At 36.7% G+C, this 12,762-nt stretch overlaps 1 protein-coding gene across 2 annotated transcripts in view; it reads right to left on the bottom strand.

Moving 5' to 3' along the window:
* Positions 1 to 6,624, bottom strand: part of LOC142042483 (cadherin-9) — a 65,754-nt gene extending 59,130 nt beyond the window's left edge. Inside the window, exon 1 of one of the 2 annotated variants that reach the window (XM_075052452.1) lies at positions 6,394 to 6,624. In XM_075052452.1, coding sequence (XP_074908553.1) covers positions 6,394 to 6,624 — 231 coding nt within the window. The remainder of the gene's footprint in view (positions 1 to 6,393) is intronic. The other variant, XM_075052453.1, reaches the window with a different exon arrangement.
* Positions 6,625 to 12,762: the final 6,138 nt, after the last annotated feature.

Below are 12,762 nucleotides of genomic sequence, written 5' to 3'. Positions count from 1 at the left end.
CTTCCCTGGCCCCCCAGCCTTCTTCCTAAAAGCAGCAATAAAATTTTATTGAAAACTTTGGGGTTTACTATTTTTTGACCAAAAAAAAAAAATTCCTTCCAGCAATTTTTCAATAAGGTTTACGACGGAAGCCTTCAGAAAATAAGTTATTTTTAAACAAGTAAAGCTATGGCTTTTCATCAGTATTTGTAGTTAAGTTATGCATGTATCTGGAGACAGGGACTTGTGGCATTTTTTTTAACCTTTTTTTTTCTTGGTTTGCCTGTTTCCATTTTAGATTTATTTTGGGGATTTGTCTGCCTAGAGATATGGCTGCTTGAAATTAGATCAAAAGTTTGTTGAAAAAATGTGCTAACTGAAGAATGCAATGTAAGTGGAGATAATTTATTAATTTATTAATTTTAGAATCAAATAGGTTTTATGTTTCTTATTTTTTAAAATATTGGTCAGACTCTTTTTCTTATCTCTGATCTTTTCTGTCCTTATGCCTTTTTTCTTTCTGTTTTGATACATCATTATTTCTGCAGTATTCATTCAAAGACAAGGAGAAACTTGGGGACCGAGAGAGGAAAGTAAAGACAAAAGGATGAGATCTTTTATTTAATCTTAAAATACTGATTTTACTTTAAGAGCAGAGATTCTAATGAAAATATGTTATTAAATCTTCTTCAAATCTGTGTTTTAAAAGATGGCTTTGGGATATAGCACATGCTAGATGGAACATGTTAAGAATGTGACAAAATCTTCCCCCAGTTGAATTACACTTCTGAATGACTATATGTCAGCAACATATGATTATGATTCTGTTGGTTTTTTGAAACTTATCATACTGCTAAGACAAAAGATGTCAAAGAAACACGCTGGTTTTAGCAACATTTAGGTGCTGTACTGAATGCAACAGTTTTTCAAATGAGACAAGTGGGTTGCATCTTTAACAAAGTGGAGGGCACACTTGAAACACTGAAAGGGTAGTGCACCTGTATGTTCTCTCATCCTAAGAATAGGTGGTTCTTAAACTGACTCTGTGGAGGGAAAATAACAAATGCTGTAAAGAAATACTTATGGATTAGTTGCATAAATTGATTAAAGGCACAAGTGAAAAGGTAAGTTGTCTCACATACTCTAAAGGCACAATTAAGATAAAATTCAGTACATAAAGAAAACAATATTAGATAATTAATAAAAAAAATATTTTTTGCAGCAGATGTCATGTGGCAGATATATGCTGTACCCCACCCCCCTGAAAAATAAAACAAAACAAAACAAACCGTCCCCCGTAAAAACCCACCCTCTGAATATTTTTCTTTTCACTTTATACTTCTTAGTAAGACACACAGGCAAATGTCATGAATAAAACTCACAGGTTAACTGGAGGTAGAACAGGGTGTTTTTTTAGTTTACATCCAATTTAAATGATGCTTATGATATGCAAAACTTAGTTAATTTATTTTTATGGAAGTTACAAAACAGAAGGTTATTCACGGAGCAGCTAAGTTTGAGCAGTGTCAATTCTTTTTTATTTGATTTTGTATTTCCCCCCTTAATATGAAAAAGAAAGGTTGCAGGTGGTGTACAAAAGTGGTTTTGTTGTTGTTGTTGTTTGTTTATTATTTTTAAAAGCTGGGTTATGACAGGTGTTTGATTTGAGTCTAACATACATTGCATAGAAATTCACACATTATCTGCCCATCAAGATTAGCAGCCTTTGATTAGCAAAGTGCCTGTTTTGCTGTAGGGAGAGACTAGCTTTCATGTAAAAAATGTACTTGAGTGACTTAAAGGAAGGAATATCTCTTGTCTCTTGAAATCACTTTGCAAAGCATAAAGGACTACCGTTTTCAAAATGGCTGATGATTCTGAATAGGCCAGTTTCTTCCCACCTAGGGATGTTTCATAATACTGGAGTTAAAGAGGGGTGATATTTGGCATTTTCCACAACTGATGCCCATTCAGTGGTTATCAGGTAAGTTATTTAGGAATGGAGACACATAAAATCAGTATTAACTTTGGAATATAAAACTAATTATCCCTAAAGGGCTAGTTGATTAGAGCCTTCTGTGCATTTTATTAGCTTTTTCTTTAATTAATGAACATCATCCCCATCAACATTTTAGTACTTCCTAAATTGCATGTCCTTTTTTTTTAGATTATTATCTCTTTGGATTGTTTGTTTAGGAAGTAAGTAAATTTGGTAGGATTTTCTCATAGGAGGTCAGTGGTTTAGATTTAATTTCTTGGGTTCTGCATGGGGCTTAAAATTAGTAGCAGCTGAGAAGGTGGATCTATGGCCCCTCCCTAGTGAAAGAAAGGACATCCCAGAAACCAAGGAATGCAACAGTATGCTATACAGTCAGGTGTTTTGTTTTCTCAACCCCTTCATATTTCACAGACAAAATGCCAGTTGTTTCTTTTCCTTTAAAAAGAAACTTCTCTCAAACGTTTAACTCTGAATGTTATATTGTAATCCACTTTTTCTTTTTTGTGAATTCTTAGTAGGCAGAAGGAATTTTACAGTTGCCCTTACTACATCCTCTGAAAATTCCTCGCACTGATGATCTCACTGAGATATTCAACAATCACACCAGGCAACAGGCATCTTGAAAGAATATGGTCATTTTTATGTTTTAGAAATTTTTAGGGTTTTTTTCTTGGCCAAATTTTTAAACAGGACTCTCTGATACTGCTTATCTTACCTGTGTCTGACTAAATATTTCAGCTGCAAACTCTCCAGAGCAAAGTTTTTCTCCCTATCCAAATTTTAAATAACACCTAGCATGATGGAGCCACTGGTTTCTGTAAGCATTTCCTGAATATAATTTAAAAGGATAAGAAACGAAAGGATGTTGTAAGCAGGTCTTGCATTGTTGCAGGTATGAGTAATAGGACCTAACAAATTTATAACTTCCTATGCACTTATTTTTTATGCATGCACCAGTATATGAGACAGATGGGTCCTCTGACTTGGAAGAAGAAAAGAAAGATGCGTGATGGATATACTGTAGGTTGTCTGGATTTACTTTTGACTCCAATCACATTAGCAAGGCAGTTGTTCTGCATATATGCCCTGTCCCTGAAGGGTGGTTTGTCATTTAGGCCTGTTCTTTGAATAATTTCCTTACTACAATTTTTCTAGCCATCAGGTTTTTTGGCAGCTGTTGAATGCTAACTTCCTTTGCTCATCAAACAATATTTTCTATTTCTGCTAAGTGCATTAGATGCACTTACTGGTCTCCATTTTATGTCACCTCTCATCACTACCACAGCCTTTGTCTAAAAGCTATCTAACTATAATAGGGAACATAAGCTCTGTTCTAGCTGTTCAGAGTCCATTAACACCATGTTACCCCTGTTAGCAGGCTGGGAGCCATGCACCAGGTTTGTGTGGAGTTGGGTTTTTCATCTACCTTACAAGTACACCAGAGCTGCTCTTTAGTTACTTCTTGTCACGGGGTGAAGCCTACCCACGAGCACCACTCAGATGAATGAGGCCGTGATTGCATCTTCCACTCTAACTGCTTAGATTGGTTTGGGACGTGCAGGAAAGAAACAAAAAATCCGGGATGATGGAGCTGTTAACCACTTTCCATTCTTGGAAGATATTTGGGAAGGAGACCGGAGGGTGAGAGTAGCCGCAGTAACAACTGCTATTTGGCCTTAAATATGGGCAAAGAGGTCGTCCTGGGGCTGCTTGGCTAGTAAGGCCATTGGCTGCTGACAATCTAATTTTAAAAAATGCTACTTAAGATGGTAACACCTCAGATATGGGAGGAAAACTCCTTCTAGAAACCTCTGACACCGAGAGGGGCCTGAGCACAAGGCAGAAGTGCCCTTTTAGGGGCCAGACTGCCAGCCAGGACTTGGACAGTCCAGTGGCCAAAGCAAGTGTCCAGTTCCCCTGGGTCCCTGCTGCTGGTCTAAACTGGGCTGGGGGGCTGAGCGGCGGGAGTGAGAAGTGTGAAGCTGTCACACAGTAGCTCTCCATCCCATGTACCCATCCTTCTTCATAAATAACTTTAATCCCTTTATGTCATACCGAGTGATCCTTCCCCACTGGCAATAACAGAATGCACTCAAAATAAAGCATCAACAAAGTAGCATCACTAACAAAACACAAACAATGACCTAACAGATTAAAGTTGTTTGAAAATTGAACTGGGGAGGAAAAACTGATTTTTTAGTATTATGGCTATGATCCCTTAGAAGTTTCTCTGCTGATAAAGTTTCTTAATTCAGTTTATTTAATTTTTAGTACAACATTTATTATTCTACCCCAGTAATCCATCTGCCTGTGCCTATCCATATTAAAGAGGGACTGGATAAGAATACTGGCTATGAACTAGTCCCCATGGGTTGGAATAAAAGTGCTCTCTCTTCACACATACCAGTTTGCTAATTACCATCACTTTGAGCAGGAGAATACTAAACCTGAGATTTAAGCCTTTCTCAGAATAATATTGTTCAAAAAAATTGTTGCTTTAAAAAAAAAAAATAAAAAAAAATCCTTAGCTGACTTCTTGTTTTAGCAGCTCCCTCTTGGTGCTGCATGTCACGTGTACCTAGGATAATCTGAACTAACTTAAATGGATTTACTGTGGGTTTATACCACTGAGGACAGAACTACGATCATTTTGTCAGGTCATAAACTGTTCTAAAGTTAATGCAACCACATGGAGTTTATCCCTTCAATCCAACTCCATCTCTTTGGAACACAGGGTAATATTTGGGGTGATTTCCATCTGTTTAGAGATCAGTAATACTGACCTCTCCCTCAGGGCCTCTGTACAATATTTTGCAGTAACATGTGAAAAATCTCCACATGTTATCTGAGTTGTAAGAAATGAATCATCTCAGATCCAACTGCTGTACAGCCATTTGTTTTCCTTCCTGGACTTAGCACTATGGTAATGAGGTCCAATGGCTTTTAGGTAGTTTGGAATAAGTGCAGAATAAGTTTGCAGCTGTTGCAATATACCATGTAGGCATTCCTTCTGTGAAACAGAGATGGTGATGACAGTGTTGATGTAAGCTTAATTTATTTGAGATTTAGAATGGCATACATGGTTTGGAGTCCATTCATCTATAGCAGTGGGACTGAAACTGGAATCAACTCTTATGTTTGATACGTGCTTCTCCTCTAGGATAGCTTTCTATTTTTACAAAAAAAATATTTCTGTGAGTTTAGGTAGAACTTAGCGGCTATGGAGGTCTATATTATAGTGCACCTTATTGTATGTTTTCTTTGCAAGTTTACTTAATACTAAAAGATACTTTCAACCAAATTTTTTTCAGAAATCTTTCTATGCAGTTACTTCTCTCTTTATTGGAAACCCCTTTGCCTACAACAAACCTTCCTATTTTGCACACTGATAAATGCCTCTAGCAATAGGGTTATTGGCTCTCATCTTATTTCTGCTACTGCAAGTCAAAAATTCTGCTACATCTGCAACTGCAATATTCAAAAACATTTTGAGGTCTTTTAATTAAAAATGCCTCAATCTGTTTGGTAGTTAGGCACCAGAAAGTGAGAGAGCTACCTGAAAATCCAAGCTAGTGACAGCATTGTGGATGAATGACATAAGCTGGAATGGACGCTAATTAACTTAAGATAGTAAGATTAACATTTTCTTAATTTGTAAGTCATTCTGGGTGGTTGTTGTCTGTATTCAAGGCCTCTACCAAGATTGCTTAGTTACACGAGACCACAAGGCACATCTGTGGATGGTGAGACACCACAAAGGGCTAAAAATCTGGAAATCTTTGAGTTGTGTGTTATCAGAAAAGGTAGGACTGCAGACAGCTGGAATTCAGAGGTACTGTTGTTGGCAATAGCTGATGTAGATAGGTCTCAAAGAATGGAAAGTCTTTCAAGCCATCAAGTAAAGATCTCAATTTACTGCAGAAATGATGAAAACCAGACTTTTTTTCTTCTCAAACACTTTATCCGTACTGGGAATTGTGCATAGACAGCAATTTTATTATTAATAAATAGAATTCTATATTTCATTTGAGGAAGTACACATCCCAGTATACTGGCAAATGACATGAGGTAGATGAATGAAAGCATAACTTCTCTATTCCCTTATCTAATATTTATGTTTAACAGTTGAAAACTGGAAATGAGTCAGTGATAAACTTGCATGGGCATATGTAATAAGAAGTTGGAACATTTTAGTCTGAACAGTTTCCTATTTTTTTTCACCAAATTACTTCATTTCTCCCACAACTTTGAACAGTCATGGAAGCCTCAGGTGGTCCATGACATGCTTTTTCTGACTTAAATGAGAAATTGGGATCATTGTTGTATAAAAAGCAAAATAACTATGGAGAAGGGGGGGAAATACCAAGGCTGTCAAATGCATCACCTCTAAAGAATCCTTTAAACACAAGGCTTACCTTGCCCACATATTGAGTATCGGGACCTGTGTACTCCTCCAGCAAGAAAAATTGATTCCACATCCAACCACGCTTGGTACGGTGCAGTGTTTTTCCATCATTCTCTGACAATCCTGTTATCCTTTCACTGCGTAAGTGCTTGTTAGTCCTTTTTTGGGATGGCATCATATGAATCGCATGAAACATACAGCTCCAAAGCAAAACTGTCAAGAAGGAGTAAGTCCTCATCATTTACAGAGATGCTGTTAGCCTCCACTCCTCTAATAATTCACCAGAACAAATTTTTCAAATGTTATATTCCTCTTGCAAGTAGGACCTACAGAATGGAGAACAGTATTTCAGTAAGTTGCAATAATTTTGTTTCCCTAAGGCCATGGCCTTAGGGAAACAGGAATACCAATAGCCTAGTGATCATGACAATAACCCATGGAAATTACATATAACCGTAAAAATTACTCAGAAAGTTTTTAAGTTCTTTAATGTCTCCTTTATCTTCTTCTATTTCACTCTCTCACACTGTATATAGACATTAATTTAAAACACAATCTGAGTAAAATACTTCTTCATCTGAAGGCTTTAGCTACCAGCAGCATCGTGACACAACGAAACAGCCCAAATAGCAGACCTTCCAACGTAATCTCTCCCAGTTCAGCTCTCTTACTATCTCTTCAGAACTGTCTGCACATCTGAATTTTCTGTTACTTCATGATTAATACAACCCCTCTCCCCCTTTGTTCCCAATTGTCCAGAGGATCCACTTCTGTTTCTGAACAAAGGAACTCATAATATGAAAATTAAAGTATTATTGATGCCTTCAACAGATTCCTTATTCCAGAAGGAAAAAGTACTTATTAGATAAGTTTCAGTTCATAGGAGTCCTGCTGGGGTTAACAAAATTCTGCATTCAGGACAGAATTCTGCATTCTAATGCATTTTATTTTTTCCCCTCCTGAATGAATGGGAATTTTCATGATACAGAACCTTATTTTTGCCATTATTTTTCTGAGACTGGCAGTGATGTTTTGTGTAGAAGTTTGTAAACAATATTTAATCAAAACCAAAGATTTTTTTCTTAAACCCATATTCTTTATTTGGCAGTACAGCTGAGGTGCCTGATGTCCCAGTCTTTTCCATAACCTGGATTTCCTCTCAAGTCTGCTTTTGCTTTAACATATCTTTAGCTGAGCTGTCATTGCATATTACAGAAAGCATAAGAAAACAATTCAGCAGCAGAAGTATCATTTGCTTTGGGAATCCTAGTCCATGAACAGTGATAGTAGCATGAAGCCACAACACCCAGAAGTTTTAGAATACTAAAGTTCTGAAATTTTAAAAAAATATACATATCCATCCTCCTTTCTCCCACAGCCCAACATTACCAGCAGGTACTTTCACTTTTTTTTTTTTTTTCAGGGGAGGGGAAGGGAGTCTTTTGCTCTATAAAAAGTGAGATTTTTTTGGAAATAAGATGCTTTTTGTGAAAATTATTAGTCAGTCGAGAACCAAAACTGTTTAACAGAAAACATTCAGTGGATTGTACTCTAAAGGCCTTAATGATTAAATTGATAGGATTGTGCCCTTGTGTGAAGTTTTCCTTAAAATGATGATATTCTGTATGGTCTCAGGATCTTAACTAGCAATCCTGAAGGAGGATCAAAGTCTTTGCATTTTAGTAACTTCAAAAAGAGTTTTAGCTGAGCAAGAAGTGAAGGCTTGGAATATTTATCACTTTCTAACATGTTCAATAACAAAAATACCCCAAACAATTTAATAGGTGTCAAATTTATGCAGAAGATCATGGATATAATGCAGGAAAACTCTTATTTTCTTTTACTTCTTTATTTTACTTGAAGAATGAAAGCACAGAGTAAATTAACTCTATTTGCATAAAATCAAGAATGTTCATAGATTTTGACATACTTTAGTGGATATATTTTCTTTGAATTCTATAGGTATACTCAAAATCTTGTTTTCTCCCTTGTAATGCTTGGTATGTTCCTGTTGCATGCAGAGGGGCAAAGGGGAACTCTCCTGTGGCTGATTTAATAACAGTAAATTTTGACATTAACTGGAAAACATGTTGTATACATCATGATCTTGCCTTGTGATTGAAACTTACTGGATACAGATCAAAAAAAAAAAAAAGAAAAACACTTAACCAATCTTTTATCCATGTCTAAATTTGATTATTCTAATTCCCTGTATAATATAGACTGAAGTAGTTTTTATCACTGAATAAAACTATTTATCAATGTAGAGCATAAGACATGATCATCCAGATCCTCAAATCCAGCCCACTGCACCGTCTGAGGCAGGGCCTCTTCAGACTTTGTAAATTAGATCCTGGTTAAGGTATTGTAAAATGAAAGTAAACAGCAACAGGAACTACTTTTGAAAATACAGTACTCAAAGGGCAGTTTATCAAGTTTGTCCAATGGCTCTGAATTCTTATCTCTTCTTGAGATACTCTTGCCTGATTTGTCCTCATACAGTGCTCTTTCACAGCTGTAGTACAGCACTTTTTGTTGGACTGTTGTTCAAGAATTCATCTTATATACATTCTGAATGATAGCATGTTCAAATATTCATGTTGATCAAATTGTGGGTTTGTTTGCTTTTGCTTTGTATATGAGTGATGTGTTGCTACTTAACTATTCCAATAAATTTTATGGTTTTATATATTTAAGATCATGACTGATTTATTTCTCTAGTTTCTTGGAACATATCAGCTCTTATGCATTGAAACAAAACGAACCACAAAACAAAAAAAAAACCAAAAAGCTCTGGAAACTATACATGTATTTGGCAAAATTTTAACACATAGTGAATCTATGAAACTACTAAAAATCCTAAAAATATATTTTACAAAAACTCTAAGCCTTGGAATACTGCTGTGAAAAACAAGTTATCAAAAAATGTCAAACAATTCACATCTTCTCTTCAAAATGTCATTATTTCAAAACTTAAACAAATCTAACACTCAAATTATTTAGTCTCATTTATTTTTCTCTTTTTTTGAAATCAGGGGAAGGACAGAGGACATCAATATATTTTCGTTTGGCCATTTTAAGAAGTGTGATTACATGTTTAGTTTTGTGATAATTTCAAATGGAAGCAAAATTTCAAATGCTTCACTTTTGCTTTTTCAAAGCTACACATTTTTAATTTCCTGAAATTGCCTTCATTCATTTCTGTCCAAACACTGCTTGCCATGCTCATTCAAATGCATGAGATGTTTATACTACTCTTTCCTTTGTACTCAGAGAAATACTTCGAGGTGGTCATTGGCTTTATGCATCTGGTCTTGTAGTCAGCTACAAGTCAAGTGGGTAAGGAATTGTGTTTGGTAGACTCAGAAGGTATATTTTAATACTGAAACAAAGGATTTTGGTGTAGTCTGGAAAAGTAAGAGCAGATGTTCAAGGGACCACAATACACTGTGCACAGATGCTCTGAGCCTGCTATAAGAAATTATTTCTGCGCAAACACTTATTTTTTAACAGAGGTTTTTCTCGGAGGAATCTAGGTTCCCATATTTTGTCCCAGCCAAGGCAGAACTCAGTTTGACATTGTTTAAAATGTGTGGTTTTCTGTGTAGTGCTGCCCTCTACTGATTTCCTTGCTAATTAACAGAAGGACTTCGCTGCCACTGAGAGGAAAGGTAGTATCTTTCATGTCAAGAAGGATAAGATTCGGGTTTTGGAATGAAAAAAAAAAAGCCTATTATTTCCCACTTTTGATTTTTACAATTGTTGGACGTATTAGGTGTAAAGAGAGAGAGTTATTCGTCTGGATCAGTCTGGATCTACTGAACATTATGGTAAATATCTAATTTGATTTCTTCTAAGAGGCACAAAGATCTTAAGTCTGAAACCAGAGAGAATAATTTTAATGGGTTTTGTTCTAAGCAACTGATCAAAAGTTATCCAGGCAATCCCTCTCGCTTCACGTCTGCTTCCACCATTTGACTCAGTACAACAGTCAACTTCTTCTTGTCAAACAATGGAAAATGGTTTTCTTCCTAGTTACACTGGAAACTTCTTTTAAGATGAGGTATTAATGTATTAAACATTTTAATACCCCAAATTGTGGAGAACCTGCATTCTTTCCCTACTTTGCAAATCAGAGGATCTGAGTGGAGGCAAAAAAAATTTTTATTTTTATGGTTTGAGGGATCTGTGGTGGTAGCCTAGAACCATTACAGTCTCTCCTTGCAGTAAGGATTCTGATATCAGAATCCTACAACAGTTCCAGGTAAATGAATTATCTCTGTATGAAAGACATTATTCTCCTGAACACATTAGCAACTGGAAAAATTGTATCTTTTAAAGTCCTTTTGAATGTAAAATATTCTATTTAGATTCTTCAGGTGTAGTGTGAAATAAGCCCTGCTGGGATCAATAGCAGGGATTTGTTAGCAATGATGCCAATTTAAATGTTTCTATAGCAATTGCCATGGCAATGTTTTTAATTAGTGCAGCACAGTCACTCACTAGCATGACATGAAGAAAGGCTAACCTTTGGCAACTTGATAATGTATCGCACATTAGTTTGTTTCATTTGTTAATACTGAAGTAATATTGTGTTCTAAAAGAAAGCTGTAGTGCTTGTGTACAGCTAAAAATAGCAGAGTTAACTGCAACAGCAGTGCTTCATATTGCACTCGCCATTCTTTAAATAGGAAAGATGCAACTGATGTTCAGGATGATCCAAACAATCTGTCAAACTAAAATATGTATTTTAACAGGACATAGCAAGTATAAATCTTGTGTAGCCTGCATGCATGGAAGTGATCTCATTGACTTTGGCTGTGTTTCTTTTGAAAACAAAATATCTGAATGTAGCTTTAATCTACCTAGCCTGAATACTAAGAACAGTGAAGCTGTAGGAACAAAAGGCTGTGCAATAAGCAGCACGCTACCACCAATAATACCAAGCCTTAGGCAGAGGCTAGGTCTGTGCCACTGTAGGTTCACTTTTATTACTCCCCAAACTAATTAAAGGTAGCTCAAGTATGCATACATATGATTCCCTCTGACTGCAGTGCTCAAATATTCTCTGAGTGTAGTCATCCTACAAACATGAATATAGACTGGATGTATCACTGATGACTGACTTTTAAAAACAAGCTCCTTTTTTTTTTTCATCTTCCTAATTTTTTTCCTACCCTCTCCCCTCTTCGCAGGTAAAGATGGGGTTGGGGGTAACATTGAAAGAATGAAAAGAAAACAGCCAACGTGCATCTTGAGTGACCTCCTTTGCTGAACCTGGGAGAATCAAGAAAGGTGTTTTCATTTATTTCTATGAGAGCTGAAGTAGCTTTTGAGGGATCCCCAAAACTTAAGGGACAGGTTTTTGACTGGTGAGTACCCATTCTTTGAGTACAAGTTCTCAGATCCCATTCAGGCACAGAAACGTGGGCCACTCTGAAAAAGAAACACTTCCCCACTCAGCAACTCCCGCTGCAAACTGTTCGGAACAGATTTTCAGAACCACTTTTTGTCCATTGGGTTGCTGATCTGTTCAGCAGTATATACAGTGGAGATAAGCTCAGCTGAAAATTTTGCCAGGAAACAGCTGAAGGCAGTTCTTTGTGTCTGGGATACCAGTGCAGGTTCCCTTAGCTACATGAGTCAAGGAGTCACACGAATATAAATAAAGTTTTAGGGAACGTGAACTAAAAGCAATTTGTATTGGAATGTCTGTTGAATTAATGTCTTTAGGCAAATGAATCTATGGCTTGTAGGTGCATTATAAGAAACATTTATCTTGCTGTGACAAGAGAGAATTAGCATTTATTTGAGAGTTTTACCAGCCTCTTGGGCATGTACATTGGAGACACTGGTCCAAATTCATCTCAACATGGCTTGAGTCACCCTCTCTGTAGCACTCACAGTGAGTGACGCCAGTCCCCCAGGTGGGTGGATCTGGCAAGAGAATGTGTTGATTCATGTTTGGATAATCCCCACTGGCAAGGACTCGTACAGAGACACAGCTGTGATTTACAGCAACTGTCCCTGGGCAGTGAAAATGCCATCTGCCCTTCTCTGGAGCAAGTCTCTTCTGAGGTGCGGATGAAACTGTTTCTGGACTTTTTCTCCCCCAACTATCCTTTTGTCAGCTAGTGAATGAAGCCTCCAGCACTTCCAACCCATCCTGCATAAGGGTCTCTCACTTGTTAGCAAAGGTATTCAATGAAGCTAAGAAGAGACTTTAAAAAATATCTACTCCTGAGGCAGCAGGTCACTGGTTTACAAAAGTGAAATGTGTATTTTCACATTTAAAAAAACCCAGAAGACTCTTTTTTCTCCAATAATGAACCTTTTTACATGATCTGCTTTTCATCAACATGAGGGGAACTAGGAAATT

Source organism: Buteo buteo, chromosome 20 (genome assembly GCF_964188355.1).
Source record: "Buteo buteo chromosome 20, bButBut1.hap1.1, whole genome shotgun sequence".
Classification (NCBI taxonomy): domain Eukaryota; kingdom Metazoa; phylum Chordata; class Aves; order Accipitriformes; family Accipitridae; genus Buteo; species Buteo buteo.
The sequence above is the reverse complement of the archived record's forward strand: the minus strand, read 5'-3'. Positions and strand labels throughout refer to the sequence as shown.